The sequence below is a fragment of the Bubalus bubalis genome, chromosome 2, assembly GCF_019923935.1.
Source record: "Bubalus bubalis isolate 160015118507 breed Murrah chromosome 2, NDDB_SH_1, whole genome shotgun sequence".
In the NCBI taxonomy this organism is placed as follows: Eukaryota; Metazoa; Chordata; class Mammalia; order Artiodactyla; family Bovidae; genus Bubalus; species Bubalus bubalis.
Genome location: NC_059158.1, coordinates 124,018,672 through 124,038,895, shown reverse-complemented (window position 1 = coordinate 124,038,895; position 20,224 = coordinate 124,018,672). Strand labels below are relative to the sequence as shown.

General features: G+C 37.2%; 1 protein-coding gene across 5 annotated transcripts in view; it reads right to left on the bottom strand.

Annotated features, from left to right (window-relative positions):
* The window catches only part of EPB41L5 (erythrocyte membrane protein band 4.1 like 5), a 167,427-nt gene that overhangs the window by 99,709 nt on the left and 47,494 nt on the right, over nucleotides 1-20,224 (bottom strand). For all 5 annotated transcript variants that reach the window (XM_006057177.4, XM_006057179.4, XM_006057180.4 and 2 more), the window contains exons 4-11: nucleotides 11,938-11,980; nucleotides 10,903-10,981; nucleotides 9,923-9,967; nucleotides 9,702-9,754; nucleotides 6,124-6,244; nucleotides 5,917-6,004; nucleotides 4,884-4,972; nucleotides 2,834-2,903 (exon numbers count right to left, since the gene is read on the bottom strand). In XM_006057177.4, coding sequence (XP_006057239.1) covers nucleotides 2,834-2,903; nucleotides 4,884-4,972; nucleotides 5,917-6,004; nucleotides 6,124-6,244; nucleotides 9,702-9,754; nucleotides 9,923-9,967; nucleotides 10,903-10,981; nucleotides 11,938-11,980 — 588 coding nt within the window. The remainder of the gene's footprint in view (nucleotides 1-2,833; nucleotides 2,904-4,883; nucleotides 4,973-5,916; nucleotides 6,005-6,123; nucleotides 6,245-9,701; nucleotides 9,755-9,922; nucleotides 9,968-10,902; nucleotides 10,982-11,937; nucleotides 11,981-20,224) is intronic.

Below are 20,224 nucleotides of genomic sequence, written 5' to 3'. Positions count from 1 at the left end.
AAAGATACTAATAAAGGAGTCAAAAGGCAAACCAAGGTGAAGCTAGTTACAACATATGTATCTCACAAAGAAGTGACACCCAGATAACAGGCATTTCATAAAAAAGAATATCCAAACATCCAACAAATGTAAGTAAGTGCTATACTGAAACTGTCATCAAGTAAAACCCTAAAATGATTCCTCAACCAGAATGGATGAAATGAGAAAGAGAACACTGAACACAAGCAAAACAAGAGCAGATTAAACTCTCACACACTCCAGGTGGGAGAGCAGTTCACTTGTGTAGACACTGGCCAACAGTCCAGCTGTTTCCATAAAAGCCAAACACACGCACACCCAGGGCTCAGGGTAGCACTCTTAACACCAGCCAAAAATTAAAAAAAAACTCAAATGTCCATTAGCAGCAGGATAGATAAATACTGGTCTATTCATATAACTGTACACTATACAACAGTAGGAATGAGCCAACTACAGCCACCTCCTACAGCAGGGCTGAAAGCTCACAATCACAGCCCTGAAATACAGAAGGAAGACTCAAGGAGAACAGTCTCAGTCAGGGACATTTATACCAAGGTCAAAAGTCAGGTGAGTAGTTATCCTTGGTCAACTGGACCTGGAGGGGCACACAAGGGAAATTCCCTTATTCTGCTGGAATTCTATTTTCTCACCCTGGTACTGGTCATAAAAGTGTACATAAAAACTCAACAAGCTGTACATTTATTCTTACACTTTTCTGAATGTATGTTATATTTCAATGAAATGTATCAACAAAAACTACACAAAGAAAAAATAAAACAAAAAACAAAACATGAGAAAATGTCTTTCTCAAGACAGGGAAAAGACTTCTGTGACATAAAACCCAGGATCCATAAAAGATGAATATATTTGCCTATTTAAAAAGTCTTAAAGTACATGACAAACCCCACAATAAGAACCGTTAAAGGACAAACAACTATTAGATAAACTATTTATGTCAGTGACAAAGGGCAAAACCTGTAAGAAAAAGGCCAATAACCCAAAGAAAAATGGGCAAAGGAATAGACAGTTTGAAGAAAAGGAAATCAAGTAATTCAAATGTATGACAAGATGTTCAGTATCACTCACAAAACCAGAAATAAAATTTAAACCTACAATGAAATTCCATTTTTTTTTAACCTTTCAGATACAAATGCGATTAATTCCCTCCTAGAGGTAAGCCTGAACACTGAAAACTATGCAAGTTGGTAGGATCACTCTACATCCAGGACAAATGCACATAACCATTCAATCCCACAAATCCCCCTCAAGGACATTATTCTATAGATACTTGCCGATGTATAAATTATATGTAGTTAATATTTATTCAATGTCAATTAATGTCAATTAATGGTAACTGACTAGAGTACAGCCTACACTAGAACACTATGCAGTTTAGTTTGCTTTTATAAGAATGGAGAACAACTTTACATACTGATATAGAAAACATTCCAAGTTAGAACATAAAGTTTAAAAAGGATAAGCAGAAGAACAGTGCGTAAGCATGGCAACCTCTGCACAGAAATGATATACACATTTGCTTGTCTATATGTATAAAACACCTTCAAAAAGATATCTAAGAAGTTAATACTGTGTTAGATTAAATCTGAAATTCCATCAATTCTAAGATGTACAATTATTTTATGGCCCAATAAGTATCACCAATTAAACTATGACCATATTTTTTATCATACAGAACTGTATCTTATTCTTCCTGAGTGATTCCTTTAGATTTAGATACAAATATCATTTAATCACATTTGTGCTTAAATAAAAAGGAAAATATTTTGTAAATTAGATTGTCTTTAGATGTGAAACCTGACTCTTCTGAAGCATTTTCAACTCATTTGTCAATAATATAATGATCATCTGTGCCATCAAGACATTTCTTTTTTAAATGTTCGATTACTGTCTCTGATATTCCTCCAAGCTGTGTGACAGGGTAATCCTTTGCATGTATCTCAGTAATACAACTGAAAACTTTCCAAAAACTTGAAATTGTTTTATCTAATTTTCAGGATCTCCTTTTTTCAGGTTCTGCTAAGTAGCCCTACTCACACTTCACTGTGCATACACATCTTTTTAACATTTGACCTGTTTGCTTTTATTTATATCTGTCTATGTATTTCCAATGTATTACTTGGCATGCAATAAAATTACTCACAATTCTGTGGTTTCTAAAAATGTACAGAGTCATGCAACCACCACCAAAATCAGGACACAGAATAGTTCTCTGAACCCCCAAATTCCTTGTGCTGTTTCTTTGCAGTCAAGCCTCCTCACACACCCAGTCCCAAAGGATCAGTGAGTGATTCCCTATTCCTGTAAGGGCTGCTTTTCCTAGACTGTCACAGAATGGAATCATAGTCATAATCTTTTAATCAGGCTACTTACCCTTAGCATAATTCATTTGAGATTCATTCATGTTGTTATGAGTTTATCAATTAGGAACTAGATTTAACTGAAAAACAGATAATCCTTAGTATAGAAGGCTTTATTAAAAAATATTAGGTACATCTTTTTGATTAATCTTTTTTGATCAGGAACTAAAGGCACAAGGCCATTTAGATATAATTTTTTATACACTTGAGATACACACTCATCAACAAAGGAACAAGAATAGTCTTTTATTTAATCTTTAATCTTAAAGACAGAAAACTACAGTTTGAAGATGGTGTGACATAAAGCGAGGAATTACATTATTAATTTTACTAAGTTTCTGTTCTATGACTATAGAACAGTGTGTTTCCCCTTTTAGAGAATTAAGTTACCATATAACACAGTCACTGTTAAATATGTAATACAATATAATTCCTACCTGATCATCATCTTCTACAACCACCAACGTTAGTTTATTCTTCTTAAAATCCAATCTGGTTATCTTGGGCCTATAACAATATGAGAATAACAGCCAGATTTCAAATAAATGTCCTCAAAGTTTAAAAAAAGACAACATAGATTCATAACTGAGAAAACAGGAAAAACAAGTCCCAAGACATAGAGCAGCCTGGAAGAGTCAACAGTTACAACTGGAAAAGAGCCATCTCAGGAAACCCTGGAGAATTTGAAATAATTTAAGATGCTAGGAAAGATTGAAGACGGGAGGAGAAGGGGATAACAGAAGATAAGATGGTTGGATGGCATCACCGACTCAATGGACATGAGTCTGAGTGAACTCTGGGAGCTGGTGATGGTCTGGGAGGCCTGGAGTGCTGCAGTCCATGGGGTTGCAAATAGTCGGACACGACTGAGCGACTGGACTGAACTGGAGAAGACAAAGGCAGGTCACTTAAAGGGATGTGTGGGATGACTAAAGGCTAAGGCTCTAGGATAACAAAGGAAACATACTCCCAGTTGAGTTCAAGGATTTCAGAGCTGATCAAGAAAAAGACAGGAGCAAAGACAACAGTATCACATGATGAGCTCTACTGAGAAGTATCCTTTCACACCGCAGACCTTCCCAAGAAGGCAGCCCAGGCCCCCATGCAGGATAGAAGAGGGTAAGGAAACCTTGAGGAAGGAGGCAGGCCATGGAGGGGGCTTCTGTGTCTACCAGGAGAGGCCTCTGAGCCACAGAGCTCCAAAGGGTAGTAGAGGTGTGGGGGCTCTTACAGATACAGGATTTGCTTATCTATAGCCAGCTAACAGATGTGAAGTGCAGTTTGCAATGAGACATGCAAACCATGCAGGCTCTGAAAGGCTAAAACTATTACTTGCTGGCCTATATTTAAAGCAACTGGGTATTTAAGAATTTGAGTTTGGCACTGGCAGACTTCAAGTGAAGGGTCCTGACGTGCTATGAAGGAGGAAACAACCGAGGAACAGACGAACCAGTACATTATAATATACAAGAGCCCTCTTCAGCCCCTACATATAACCCCAGTGTACTACTAAGCTTCACACCAGTTCCACAAAGACATTATAATATAAACACTATTTCCTGATTTTCAGCTTTTAGAAACAACCAAACAAAACCTGAAGAACTTAATCATGGTATGAAATCCAAGTAATATCTACCCTTGATGTAAAAGTAACATGCAAATATAACTGCAACATACGGATGACAGAAGTTGGGACTCAGAAAGAGAAGCATAGCTCCAAAGAAGGATAAAAGCACTAGCATCTCCTTCCTATACAGTGAGGGGTGGGATTTCCTGGTAGTTCAGCTGGTGAAGAATCTGCGTGCAATGCAGGAGACCCAGGTTCGATTCCTGGGTCAGGAAGCTCTCCTGGAGAAAGGATAGGCTACCCACTCCAGTATTCTTGGGCTTCCCTGGTGGCTCAGGCGGTGAAGAATCGGTGGCAGAGCCGGGTTCAATCCCTGGATTGGGAAGATCCCCTGGAGGAGGGCATGGCAACCCACTCCAGTATTCTTGCCTGGACAGAGGAGCCCAGTGGGCTACAGTCCATGGGGCTACATCCCCATGGACAGAGAAGCGTGGCAAGCTACAGTCCATGGGGTCGCAAAGAGTCAGACATGACTAAGTGACTAAGCACAGCACAGCATACAGTGAGGAGCAGGGAGTAAAAGGACCGTGGAACGAGAAACACAAACAGCCTCATAACCACATGACAGGGGGAGTGTCCATGTGAACAGTTAACACACAGAACTAGACAATATTTATGTTAAGTACGTATTTTGGCATATGTTGAAACTAACGGAAAATGCAATTAAGAGTTTTAAACACTGGCTTGGAGAAGCAGGATTACAGATAAATAGGAGGATAACAGGAGAGAGTTGCAATTCACTTACAAGCTTGTCAGAACTATGTTCAAATTCTATTTTATGTTCTAACTTCATATAAGTGTTTTTATTCATTTAAAAAAACAAAACAACAGTAATTATCTTTGACATTAACTCTGCTTACCAAAAAAATAAGCCAATTTTGGTCTCTCCTTCAAAAACAAGGACTCCTGTTGGGGTCAGTCCCAAGCTGTAGTCATTCCCATCTCTGGCCTAATTTCAGGGGAGCAATATGTGTTAGCTTTATCTGTATAAAGCAGGGTTCACATTTTCAAAGGACTGTTTTTCTTTTCAAACTGAATTATATTAATTACATACAGGCTAATATTAATGTGGAAGGTGCTTTCAACAATTAAAACATCCAAAATAACATTCTTAGGAAAACTCATGCAAATTTAGTTCACTGAGACACTATAGTTTTAATGTATGTGTTCACTGGAAGACATACAGGTAGTGATACTGCCACACAGAAGAAAGCTTTCCAGAGTCTTCCCAAATCTAGTCACAAATTTTGAAAAAAACTGCATTTCTGGGAAAATTGAGCTTTTAAAACTAAAAATAACTAATCACTCTGTAAGTTATACTAGACTAGAGCTTAGCAATGCAGAAGAGCATGGCAACCCACTCCAGTATTCTTGCTTGGAGAATCCTATGGACAGAGGATCCCTCAAGCTAAAAGTCAATAGGGTCACAAAGAGTCAGACATGACTGAATCGACTTAGTATGTATGCAGGCACAGCTTGCCTCATCAAAATCATCAGCTTGCATCAAAGTCCCCTCAAGCTACAAATCTTCAACTTTACATTCTAAATTATTTTCATTTTTACAGAGCCTACTCAAGCTTACATGATAAAAGATGATATGAATATGAAGTGAAAGAATAAAAAGTGATTCAAAAACTTTAAAAGAAAACAACAGTGACAACTTAAAACCACAAACACACCTTTTTGGAAATTTTGGCTGTCTTCTTTCTTATAACAAGTTTTTGTGTGAGACTCATCATTCAGTATTTACTCTCAATCTTCATAACCACACATCCAAAGTACCCAGTAGAGCCCCTGCAAATTACACACTCTCCTTCATACTAAGAGATTCCATAGTTACCTTGAGTCTTGAAGGAATAACTTTCTTAAAAAGCATCACAACACAGTGCTTACCTTAACCACATGCATATCAACCCCATACATTTCTAACCACTTGGCTTTATTCAGATAATTGGTTTCAGCTTGTGCTGGGGTCTGACCTCTGAAATTTAAAAAATAATAAATTTTAAGATGATTATAAATATACAATGAATTCTATGCTAAGTAAGAGAACTAGAAGAAAACAAATGTGAAATCACTGTTGTGGTGATGTTAAAGTACCTGTATTCTTTCCATTTTTCAAATATAGCGAGCTCCATCTCTTCTGTCTGAATAGGCACAAACCGGAACTCAGACACAAGTTCAGGGCTGTGCTCAGCAAGGTCGTAGTCACCAAGTTCAGCTACAAATGTTAAGTTTCACAAGGTCATGTTTTGTTAATAAGTTTACTTCCTGATGAATCCTTCTTCAATACCCACTTATTAATAGAAGATTAGACTTTCTTAAACTACAAGGCATTCATAACACCCAGACCATTACCAAAAATAAATCCAGCTTAGACTTGTGACTTATCTGTCTGTATGCACAAATCATATAATTGTGGTTAGTAGTATATTTTCAATTAAATGTCTTACTCCTAATTGAGTCATACTGTACAATGTTTAGCTTCTGACAATCTTTTAGCCTTACACAGAGAAATAGCTTTTGACTGTATATTGACTGTATTTTGACTGTATATTTTGTATAAACAAAAATATTCAGCAATCCTTTTAAAAAAACAATTAGCTAGCATCTACTAAGAAGCTATTATGCACAGAACATGACATTAAACATCACTGTAAGATATAATTGCTGTCCCCCTGGAATTTTAAATTATTAATCCCAAAGAAATAAAAAAGAAAAGTTACTGGATAGTGCACACACATTTATGTGTCCATCTGCGGTTACCTCTGAACTGGGTTTGGGAATGGAGGGAAAATGATGATTCTCATTTTCTGTTCTTTAGAACGTTTTCCTTTAAAAATATTTTACTTAAATTAAAACACTTCCATTTTGATAAAGAATTCGGCCATGGAGAGAAAAAGTACGAGTCCTACTTTGAGATAATCCTAAAAATGGTAATAACTTACGTTTTACTAAGCATCTACTTTACACAATAGTCATATTGCAGACATACGGTCATGTAACTTCACAACAACCTTGGAAAACATTCTCACTTGCACTTCACTTGAAGAAATTGCTCTTCTGTCTGGAACATAAGTTTGTTTTTTCTTTTTTTAACTTTTTGTTTTATATTGGAGTATAGCCAATTAACAATGTTGTGCTAGTTTCTGGTAGACAGCAGAGTGACTCAGCCATACATATACATGTATCCATTCTCCCCTAAACTCCCCTCCTCTCCAGGCTGTCACATGACACTGAGCAGAGGTCCCTGTGCTGTTCAGTAGACCCTTGTTGGTTTTTCATTTTAAATATAGCAGTGTGTACATATGGATCCCAAACTCCCTAACTATCCCTTCCTCCCGTTCTTTCCCCACTAACAACCATAAGTAGAACACAAGTTCTTTAAAAGCCCCAAACTAAATCTGCTACATAATGTTGTTCAGGATATATACTAAAATCGTGATGAAAAACTGAACTTGAGTGTGTGATAAAACTGATAAAGATTATTCTGATAAAACAGAAAATCATAAATGAGGGCTTCTATGGTGGGCCTTAAAGACTCCACGCTTGCACTGCAGGGGGCACAGGTTCGATCCTTGGTTGGGAAAGTTCCACATGCCACAAGGTGTGGGCAAAAAAAAAAGTCATAAACAAGAAGCAAGGAGCTCATTTTATGAAGAGGGAGTAATACTTCAGTTAATTTACTCTTAAGGACCTTAATAATCAGTAGGATTTGGTAAACTTTTAGACACAGGACAATGAGACGCATAAGACACAGGATGAAGTTTCGAGGAATCACAAAAACAACTGCACCACGCCCACTCTGCAGCCATAGTGTCAGATGAGTATGAGCAGCTCTACTCTGAGGCCCTGAGGGCTGCCCGTATTTGTGCCAGTAAGTACATGATGAAAAGCTGTGGCAAAGATGGTTTTCACATCTGAGTGGGGCTCCATCCCTTGCACCATGCTGTCCTACACTGGAGCTGATAAGCTCCAGACAGGGATGCAGGGCACCTTTGGAAAGCCCAGGGCACAGAGGCTAGGGTCCACATTGGCCAAGTCATAATGTCAAGCTGCAGAACAAGGGGCTTGTGATTGAGGCCCTATTGAGAGGCAAGCTCAAGTTTCCTGGCTTCTAAAAGATCCACATCTCCAAGAAGGGGGGATTTACTAAGTTTAATATGGACGAATTCGAAAACACAGCTCATCCCAGATGGCTGTGGGTCAAATACATCCCTAATTGTGGCTCCCTGGACGAATGGTGGGCCCTGAACTCATGAGAGCCCTGGCGCTGTCCCCTCCTTACCTGTGCCCACCAGTAAATCCTACTTTCCTGTCCCCCCACCAAAAAAAAAAATGGTAACCATGGATAAAAGAGAAAGTAAGAAAGATTTTATTTAAGGAAAAAATATAAGTAGGGTTAAGAGATAATATAACAGAGCTATATGCATGAATCAGACAGTAAATATTTAGTAAGCATTACTTTAAATAAGTGCTTTGTTAAACATACAGAAATGCACAAAGACCATTTTCAAGAAGTATAAATTTTGGCTGTCATGAAACTTACAAAATGAGACACAGAATGAAAGAGCAATAAGTGGTGGAACACAGATTTGAAAATGACAGCTTTTCTATAGATCTGAGAGTTTCAGAATTCTCACACAGCAATTAGTAGAACATTAAAAATGTGCTTTCAAGAAAAGATGCGTGCAATTATGCACTGTGATCATTACAGTTCTAAAGGTATAGCACTTCCAAACTAGTATCCATTCAACATTCCAGAAGATGAAAAAACAAGTTTTAGTCTGTAGACAGACTACATTTTACATTAGCAGCAAATTTCTGAAGTCCAGAAATTTCCTTCAGTCACCAATTACTCTATCAACAGAAAAATATGATTTCCAAAATGGAAGTACAGTATCAGCAGATTAGGTTTATCATAAAACATGAAAGTATAGTCTATTACCCATACAATGGAAAATAAGTACTACTGATTTAGAGAGATTGGGGATAATACAGAATCACCCCAAAAAAGCATAAAATTATTGTCTTAATTATTAAATATTATTTTTATTTTAATATATATAGATAGTCCAGCCAAAATGTTTCTTTCCATTTTATGAACAAAGACAAATTATTATTTTCCTAAAATGTCCATTTTTTCAGAAGAAAATGCCTAAGTTTAACAAATATTTGATCAGTGTAACAAGGTACAAAAGGGTAAGTTTTTCATTAATCTCATTGACTGGAAAACACTTTTTAAAAAATTCTTAAAATAACCATCAGGAACTTTTAAATACATGCTAAATATTTCTTTTCATGAACTTATTCTTAAGAATAAGACAAAAGAAAGCAAGCCAGGTGGCTACAGCAACAATTTACTCATACATCCCTGCATTCTTTATAAAAAGAAAAAATGTGCTGAGGGTCCAACCATAACATGTATTGAATTATCAAGTAGACTGCAAATTCTGCTTGAAAATACTATTAGACAGAAAGGTAGCAAATAAAGTTAAAGGGAAGGAAAAGAAGGCAATGCTCTGAAACAAGGGAATCAGAGCTGGATACTGATGCAAGATTACACAAACACAGGTGTTTCTCTTCTGGCATGTCAGTATGAATCTTCTGAGAGGCTTCAAACACACACAAAGAGGAATTACCCTTCACTCTTAACAGCGAACATAAAAACTGCTTACCTTGCAGGTTATAAGCTGCCAACTGAACCGCTGTATCAAAGGGACACTCTAATCTGAGAGCAAAACATCAATGTGTTAAATAAGCCAATGTCACAACCTCTGTTTTATGATAAATGGAAATAAGACATACTTTATGTTAACTGCTTCTTTTTCATATTTAACTATAAACTTATTTTTTCAACTACTCAAGAAAACATGGTTTACCTTAAACTAATACTCACTTTCCACTGAGAATATCTTGTTTTAACTGAAGAACAAATAAATACCTAAGAAAAATAAAAGGCACAAATTTAACTAAACAGAATAATCTACCGTCAAAAATAATCCTGCCCTTCTAATTTGAGAAGAAACATTCTTAATTACAAAACTTTACCCACAATAAAGTCTATAAAGGAAAAAGAATATGAAACAAGGGGCATTCAGCGTCAGAAGGATGCACTGGAGTTCAGGACACTCTCAAAAGACCAAGGTTTAAAGCAAATTCTGAGAATGAGCTCTGTGATCTGACAACACAGCCACCTCATATGTAAAGGGATACAGCTACATACACACAAATGACAGCTACACTCTTATCCATCAGGAGAATGTTCAAGAGGAAACCCTTCTAAAGGGATTCAGCAATTCAAGTTTTTACTTAATAAAAGTAGTACATGTACATGAGTTATAGAAATGCAATATAGACTCAATGGATAAATACTAAGGAGGCAAGACAAAAATCAGTTTCTGTAACTTATTTAAAGTTATTTAAGACCATTCAAGAGAAATCAAGATTAAATATTTTCATTACTCAATGGTATGTCAAAAAAGAAAGTCAGGAGCCAACCTGAAATAACTCTCAGTGGTGGCCAAAAATAGATAATTTTGAATATCAATAAACATAAAAACATAATATATTAAAACACAACTGCCCTGTTTAAAATTCATGAGTTGATAGTGATACTTCAGAACTCGCTAGTTAGTTTTGCAGGATGTTAGAGAACCAACTGTTTATTTTCAAAATTGGTAAATAAAGGAAAACATCCTACACTTAAAAAAACACTGTCTCAAAATGAAATTCCCTTGTCAGGTATCCTGTTACCAGGACAAAGTATCCATTTCATAAACTGTAAAACTGAAGGAATTATTGAGGTAATCTTCCAACATCTTTGGCTAGTCTAACTGAAACTTGACTCTTGTATGTAACTCTAGATAGTGGTCTTACCGGGTCAGCTCTTCACGAAGGTTATTTGGTTCTGAGGAATAAAACTTAACTCGAAGATGCAGACAATAGGGTGAACCAACTGCCATTAAAAGAAAAGGGAGGGCGTTAATTTTTTCAATACAGGTATTTAAATAGTAAGGATTTTCAGTCAGTAAACTTGTCAAACATCTACTGAAGTGGACAAAAGAGAACAGATTATTGCAGCAATAATTCAGGTTACACTGTAGGCTTAAGCCTAACACAATCAGTAGACTTTTTAAATGTCCCAACCACCATGTAGCACTATCACATCATCTGTCCTCCCAAGAACAGACAGCTCCAGAAGAATTCCAAAAGTTGGCCAAATATGTCAAATAAAAAAGTCTTGACTGTGTATGCTAACAGCCCTACAAAGCTGCTGAGCTGTATTTCTTGAGAGCAAAAAGAACACCTGTTGTTTACTGCACCTGGCAAATTCACTCACATCCTTTCCAATTCACTTCACCACTTCACTAACCTCTATATTATCAGAGATCCCAATATTTTGTAAAAAAGTTGAGGTGCCCTAAAATCTGGTACTACAAAAAACATGATGGGACTATGGACTGGACACTGGTATTCTCCCCTATCACTAGGAATAATACTGACATTTTATGGGAATAACTTCTTTTCATTAGTCTTAACAAAAAAAATAAAGTTACAGCCTTAAAGTCTCAAAATACTTTCTAAAGCAGGGCAGATAGCAAACAGAAAAATTCCAGTGTAAGTAACTACTAAACAGAAGTTAAGCATCTCATGGGAACTCAATCTCATTTCCAAACTACAAGCCTTTGTTCTAGAAACAAACTACAAACTACATGCATCTAATTACCATCAACCCTATATAATTTAAGGGGCGGGTTGATATATCGGATTGAAATTATTTTTAGAAAAATGGAGATGCTAAGAAACTCATCAGAAACATGATTTATGTCCCGACTATGAGAAACCAGTTTCTAATATGCAATTATATATAATTCAGTTTCCATCTTTTTTCAAAATTTTTTCAACACTTACTTTTTACTTGCTTTTTGATGCTTTTTGTACCATCCAACCAATGCTGAAAACAAAAACAAAAAGTTAGCTGTTAAGCAGAGAGAAAATTTAACATTTTAATTACTAAAAGTTAATTTTCATCATGCTTTTGCTGAAGGAAATATTTCACAAGAGAAAAACACAAGTGAGACTAAAAACTGGAGTGCGGGTGAATGCTAATCTACCCAGAACACGGAAACATAGGACACATATGAACAAAAGAAAGACCTACAACCAGATGCATGACTTCTTAAAAACATTTCATCTGCTCTTAGTAATAAACATGCTATTTTAAATTTTGCCCTTAGTTTTTCTCACTGTTGCCAAAAAAGAGGACCCTTTCAAAACTGGTAAAATTAGAAGTATGTATAATCATATTCTAATTCTTAGTTCAATTCTGTAATAAAACTATGAGATTTATTAACAGATCATAACCCCAAGTTAGGTGAAATAACAATTTCACTAAGTAGTAGCCTTTGAAAGAGCTTACACTATAAAATTAGATCTTTCTCACAACCAAGACTCTATTAAATAAGCAGTCCTTGCTCCTTTGCTTTACCAAAAAAAAAAGTAACAGTCTTGATTTCTGTAACCTTTTCACAAACACAAACAGATCTAAGAAGCAATTCCAGAGACTTGCACTGATAAACCATTCCTAGCCCACTTCCTACAATTAATGCCTTTATACTAAGTCCTAACAGGGACAGGGGAGAAGACAATGGCACCCCACTCCAGTACTCTTGCCTGGAAAATCCCATGGATAGAGGAGCCTGGTGGGCTGCAGTTCATGGGGTCGCTAAGAGTCGGACACGACTGAGAGACTTCACTTTCACTTTTTCACTTTCATGCATTGGAGAAGGAAATGACAACCCACTCCAGTGTTCTTGCCTGGAGAATCCCAGGGGCAGGAGAGCCTGGTGGGCTGCCGTCTATGGGGTCACACAGAGTCGGACACGACTGAAGTGACTTAGCAGCAGCAACAGGGACAGGATATACTCATCCCACTAAGATACACATGACTGTGTTCTCTTCAGCATGCTTACAGTCGCAAGCACCCTAAACCAAAGGAGTGCTCTTGTGCTACAGTTCACAGAGCTAAGGAATCCAGTCTCAGAACTCCAGACAGGCCAAGCATGGGCAAACAAGACTTCATTGTTAACAGACTTGTAACTATTTGCTTCTCTTGCCAATTATTTGCCTGGCCTCTTCTCCCCCTTCTCTGCCAAGATCCAAAAGTGAAATTCACAGAACCGCTAGTGTGACAGCAAAGTACCTCTACACGTCAACACAAGATGGTCAGTAAACATTTCGAGAGACAGTTAAATATGGTGCAATATCTTCTCTGGATTCAAGTGTGCAAGCTACTTAGTCAACCATCTCTCATCTTTTGATAAATTCAGGTGGACATCCACTTTTAGGAATATTTTAATCTAGCAAATGTTCAATTTTATACATCCTTCCATTATAATGCTTGGCCAGCAGTAGGCAGAATACAATTCGATCTATCAGCTGAGAAGAGTTCAACTAGGACAGTGAAAAGCTCACCCGTCATGCCTAAGTGCAAGAACCTAATATTCAAATACTCTAGACTTAAATTGTGCAAAATACCTACTACAGCCTAAGGGCAATCACATACTGGGTATGAGATCAATTTTACTTACATGCCCTATATTGTTTTCTCCCCACAACCAGGAATCTGGGAGTTGTCTATCTTCAGGTTCCGTCTATTATACTGCAATGAATTTGTAAGTGAGTGGCTGGTCAACTGGGCATGTCATGCAGCCACAGTGACGGAGATGCTCATACACATAATGAGCACAAACGAGCACACACCTTCTGGGAGGCAATCTGATTACGCCTTAAAAATAACTATGTGGCTGGATGGACCTAGAGACTGTTATACGGAGTGACGTTAAGTCAGAGACAGAGAAAGAGAAATGTCATATGACATCCCTCATATGTGGAACCTAAACAGAAAAGATACAAATGAACTTACAAAACACAGACTTAGAGACCTAACTGGTGATGTGAAGAAGAGGGCAAGGATGGGGAGAAGGGATAGTTAGGGAGTCTGGGATAGACATGTAAATACAGCTATATTCAAAATGGATAACCAACAGGGACCTACTGTATAGCACATGGAACTCTGCTCAATGTTATGTGGCAGCCTGGATGGGAGAGGAGTTAGGGTGAGAATGGATACATGTATATGAATGGTTCACCTGAAAACATTACAACATTGTTATTGACTATACCCCAGTGCAAATTAAAAGGTTAAAAAAAAATAACTGTGACTTTGACTCAGCAATTATGCATCTAATAATCATTATTGATGGTTTAACTCACAAGGAATTATAATCAAAGAAAAGTAGGACAATCTGTATATCCAACAATAGTGAACTGGTGAAATCAAGTACTTCAACATGTAGAACTATGCAGCAATGAAAAAGAATGAAAGCAAAATAGTTAATAATCTGGAAAATTGAATAATTTTAGTTTTTATTAATTACTTTGTTTTCATTCAAATAACAACACATTATAAACTGTTTTGTCAAAATGCACAAATTTGTACAGGTGATCCTTAAACAAGGAGCTGACTTTCATGGGTCCACTCATATGTGGACTTTTTTCTTTAGATACGCACCACAGTACAATCAATCACAATACATACAATCCTTGGTGGGTTGAACTCACAGATCTAGAACCCTGGACACAGAGAAGACTATCAAAGTTATACGCTGATTTTCAACTGCTTCCCAAACCCTAACATTGGTCATGGGTCCACTGTATATGGGCTTCCCAAGTGGCTTAGTGGCAAAGAACCCGTTTGATCCCTTGGCTTGGGAAGATCCCCTGGAGGGGGAAATGGCAACCCACATCAGTATTCTTGCCTGTAAAATCTCATGGACAGAGGAGCCTGGCGGGCTACAGTCCATGGGGTCACAAAGAGTTGGACATGATTGAGTGACTGAGCACCAGAGCCAACACTGTATATATAAACACAACTTTTCTTTCAGACCGAAGTAATCTATGAGATGTTACATCTAGATCATTGAGATTGTTGATTATAATTTTTCTTTGTATTTTCTTACATTTTCAACTTATTCTACAACAAGCATATTTTTACTCAACAATTAGGCCCCCCTTATTTTAATATTGTATATAAATAATATATTTATAAGGTTAATTTTTTGGTAATATTGAAAGGTGTACAGTCAACAGTCCCTCCAACCCCTGCAATACCAATTTCTATCACCATATGCACTCCCCACCTCCCAAGATTACTGGTTTCTGATTTCCTAGAGTTTCTTCAAAGGGAAAAAAAAACACCTGTGTGTTAGTAAAGAGTAAAGACATTAACAATGGATTGAAAATCAACAGGCTAAACACAAATTTTGACAGAATAAATTTTAAGGGATACTGAGAAGGAAACATTAACATAAGCTAGACCAATACTATTTCAAGAACAACCTAGTCTTTCTTGAATGGTTGTAACAAAATTTTTTCAGTTTAAGAACATTTATGGCTAGTTTCAAAAGCAAACCTGTAGTCTCTACTTTGTGCCCTAAGTCTAAGAAGCACATTAAACACACAATTCTCCTGGTGAGACGAAGGATCAGAGTTTTCTTCCAAGGAAGCATTTTAGTCTTTCTATGTGCATCTAACAGCTTCTACACTCTGCACTCCCTTAACACAACCCAAAACTCAGATAAAGCATCAAGCACATTCTAAAGTGAAATTCAGGAACTGGGGGAGTTCCTGGTGATGCTCTGGGGAAGGTCTGAGTTCATGTTTGCATATTTTCAAGTCTGTTTTCTTTCATCTCCTCCACATTCCAAGCCCTGAGACTGGAAAATTGAGAGCTCAGAGACAGGCACTGATAATATTTTCCTTGAATTAGGGTCTTTAGGGGTTAAGTTTAAACTACAGCAGAAGATAAAGGTAAGAACATGCAGATATAGACTTTTGGATGCACAGAGTGAAGCTAATATGGCTCTTCTTCCTCATGTACATTAAAAACAAAATAAATCTCCTAATTTCCTAAAGTGTGGTAGGTAAACTTAGAATTCAAAGAATATGGGAAGCTACATTTATTTCCATCCTATTGAGCTAGGAACAAAAGAACAATTATTTACTTGTGTATCTTAAAAAATAAATAATATGAAATTACAAACATAACAGCCATAGCTAAATCAAACAGAGTCACCTAGGAAGCTTCCAAAACACTACCATACATACACCCTCACCCCAGGCCCTACAGCTCTTCAAATGAATGACTCTTGGCTTCTGACGCCTACATAGCTGGCGGTAGATGCACCACTGCTGCTGCTCAAGGGCAAAGAGCTGGCGGCAGAGAAATGTAAACCGTCTTTCCAAACAACTGCCTCTGCAAAAAATATTTCTCCTGGCTCACGCTCTACATTAAATTATTGTTTTAAAGCAAATTTTAACACTTTAACCAATCAACAAATGTTAAAAATCAATGCCACGAAAACAGAAGATCAACTAACTGAAAACACTTCAATTTGCTTTAGATTCCATCATAAATTCTACCTGGGTGATTACTCTTTCGGTCTTAAAAGTCTGTGCTGGGCTTCCTGGTAGCTCAGTCATAAAATCCCTGATCTGGGAAGATCCCACATGCCACACAGCAACTAAGCCTGTATGCCACAACTGTTGAACATGTAGTCTAGAGCCTGGTTACCGCAACTGTTGAGGCCTCGTGCTGCAACCACCAAAGCCCGCATGCCCTACAACCTGTGCTCAACAAGAGGCACCACTGCAATGAGAAGCCTGCAAAATAGAGTAGCCTGGCTCACAGCAACTAAGAAAAGCCAACACAGCAAGGGAGACCCAGCACAGCCAAAAATAAAATTATTTTTAAAAATTCTGTATTATAAGAAATTCCAAATGAAGGCTCAGAGGAGCCATTAAAATATATTTTCCACAATACCTCTCTGTGTATTATTAGTATGCCTTCTTAGGATTCTTAAAAGTCAAATTTATAATGGAAATGTAGATGACTTAAGCAGATTATACATTCACTCTATGGAAAGAAGAGCACATAATCTATTTTGGAAATACACTTATTTTAACAAAAACAGTTCCTCCTTGTTTAGCAAATATATGTGCCTGTGTGTGTGTTTCTTACAATATAGAATATATATGTATACTTATAACATATAGGTTATTTCTATGTATTTTTTACTCCCCACTACTTTATTGAATTTTATTAAGTTCTAACAATCCAATCCAATCGCTGGATTTTAAGTTTTTATTTTTTAAATTTATTTTAAATTTTATTGTTTAAGTTCTAACAATCCAAATAATCGCTGCCAACAGTGATCATTTCACCACCTCCTTTCCAAAGTTTATAATGTTTACAACTGCATTTGCTGTTACTTCTATTAAAATAATTTAATAGCAGTGGTAATAAGATCTTCCTTGGTGACTAACACAGTAAAGCATCTGCCTACAATGCGGGAGACCTGGGTTCAATCCCTGGGATGGGAAGATCCCCTGCAGAAGGAAATGGCAAACCACTCCAGAACTCTTGCCTGGAAAACCCCATGGACAGAGGAGCCTGGTAGGCTACAGACCATGAGGTCGCAGAGTCGGACACGACTGAGCAACTTCACTTTCACTTTCATTTTGTCACCTGTCTGTCTTTAATAGGGGCTTTCCTGATGGCTCAGTGGGGAAAGAATCCACTTGCAACACAGGAGACACAGGTTTGATTCCTGGGTTGGGAAGATCCCCTGGAGAAGGAAATGGCAATTTGCTCCAGTATTCTTGCCTGGAAATCTCATGGACAGAGGAGCCTGCTGGGCTACAGTCCATGGAGTTGCCAGAGCTGGACAGGACTAAGCATGTAGGTACATTGTCTTGAGTAGGAATGCGTCTATTGTTTCTCTATTAATCTAAAGTTGTTGTATTTAAATCATCAAAACTGTAAAGATAGTAGAGCCCTCGAGCAACCACCGGGTCTGTTCTCACAGGTGGGACACCTATCTGCCCAACATCTACCACCATCCCTAGAGATGGGCACACCTTCCAAAGCTAAGCTAGCCCCACAACACAAAGAGAAGGAAGGTCAATTCCACATAGGTCAAAGTCCATGACGTGCCAAGAAGAAGGGGCTTCACAGGCCACCAAAACCATCTGATAAGAATTTGAGAGAAGAGTATTATCTGCCTGATCTCAGATGAGCAAGCGTCTGCAGGCCAGACAGAGCTTACCACATGACATCTGCAGTGCTCGAAAGAGTTGCATTCTAACCCTGAACAAGAACTGTGTCTTCCCTTAGCTCAGTGATCTGAGATCCACCATGGAGGGATCCACTGCCACAGCCTCCAACAAGGGTGCACTTGTGGAACACCTCCCCTCCCTGATGTCTCCCCAGTCAAGTGTTCTCCAGCTCTCAACTTTGGATCAAACACCTCCATTTCCATTTGCACTGAGTGTTGTGTAAACTAAAATGCCTTAAACTTCAACTCACTGAGTTACTTATCTTTCTTTTGTGGTTGATATTTGAGTGTCCATCTTTGTTAAATGCAGTTTCACTTAACTATATGGTAGAGGCAGATGAGCATACATGAAGTGTCAGGTTCCTGTTCAGAAGTGGTACACATCACACAAACTACAGTCTATCACCGAGAGCAAGTACAATGGCCAGAACCTAGCATCAACTGAGCAACAAAGTAGCAACGTCTTATAGCAAACACAGGAACCAATCCCACGATATACAATGATATACATGATGTACATGATGTACATGATACATGATATACATGATGAATTATATCAACTAATACTGAATCATCTTTGCATTTCTGAAAATACACTCCACCTGATCATTATGTATTGTTCATACTTTTAATAGTATATTTTATTTTATTCAATAGTATAAACTTTTAATAATATAAATAATACATGATACATATTAGTAATATATATAATGTATATTAAATATAAATACATTGGAAAATGTTAAATATAATAATAAACATAGTACGCTGCTATTTTACTTAGGATTTTTACACAGAGACCAAGTGAAGTTATATATATATAAATAAACCAATACTTAAACTGATTTAAGAAAAAGGCAAAAAATAACTACTGATGTGGTGTTCTTCCTTTTTTTCCAAGTATTAGGAGAAATACTACCTATGTTTCCCTTTCCTGAACATAAATGTCTAAAATCTACCTAATTCATTCTTCTTTAAAAACTTGATTGGGCCAGTTAAAATTCTAAGCTCCAAATATGAAGTTTGAAAAACTTCATCAACCAGAGGTCACAAACATATATACAGATCAGAGGCTTAAATCTTTGCTGAGACATGTTTTGTTTGGTTCACACTATATTTTTTACATTCTTTTACTGAAATGTTCACAGAAAGCTGCAATTGTAATAACGAGAGGTCCTCCTATCTCCCCTTTCTCCCCCAACGCTTCCACCTTACACAACCACAGTAAATCAGTTACTAAAATCAGGCACTGCACAATGTGCCTATACAGTTCTACATCACTTTATCACACATCTCCATTCCTGACCTGATACCACAATCAAGATAAAGATATATTCCATTATCACCAATAGCTCCCTCATACTTCTACTCTATAGACACATCCCTCCTACCTCCAACATCCCTAAACCTCAGCGAGCATTAACCTGATCTCTAATTTTGTTGAGACTGTTACATACACGAAGTATACGATATGTGACCTCTGGAGATTGACTGTTTTTACTCCACATAATGCCCTTGAAATACATCCAAATTGTGTGTGTCAACAGATTTCTTGTTTTCTATTGCTAAGTAGTATTCCAAGATATGAATGTGTCACAGTTTCTTTAATCATTAATTTACTGTAGGACACTGGCTTTTTCAAGTTTTTTGCTATTACTAATAAAGCTGTCATGAACAATCATGCACAGGTTTTTGTGAAGAAATAAGTCTTCATTTCTCTGAAATAAGTGACCACACATACAATTGCTGAGTCATATGTAAGTTTATCTTTTTAAGAAGTTGCCAGACTATTTTTCATACTGGCTGTACCACTCCCAAAACCAATGTTTGAGAGATCCAGTTTCTCCATATCTTCATAAGCATTTAGAGTTATCATAATTTTTTATTTTAGCTGTACTCACATATGTATAGTAATGACATCTCACCAAAGTCTTCTTTACATTTCCCTGATGTCAAGGGATGAGGAACATCCTTTCGTGTGTTTATTTGCTATCTGTATATATCCTCTTTGGGGAAAAGCA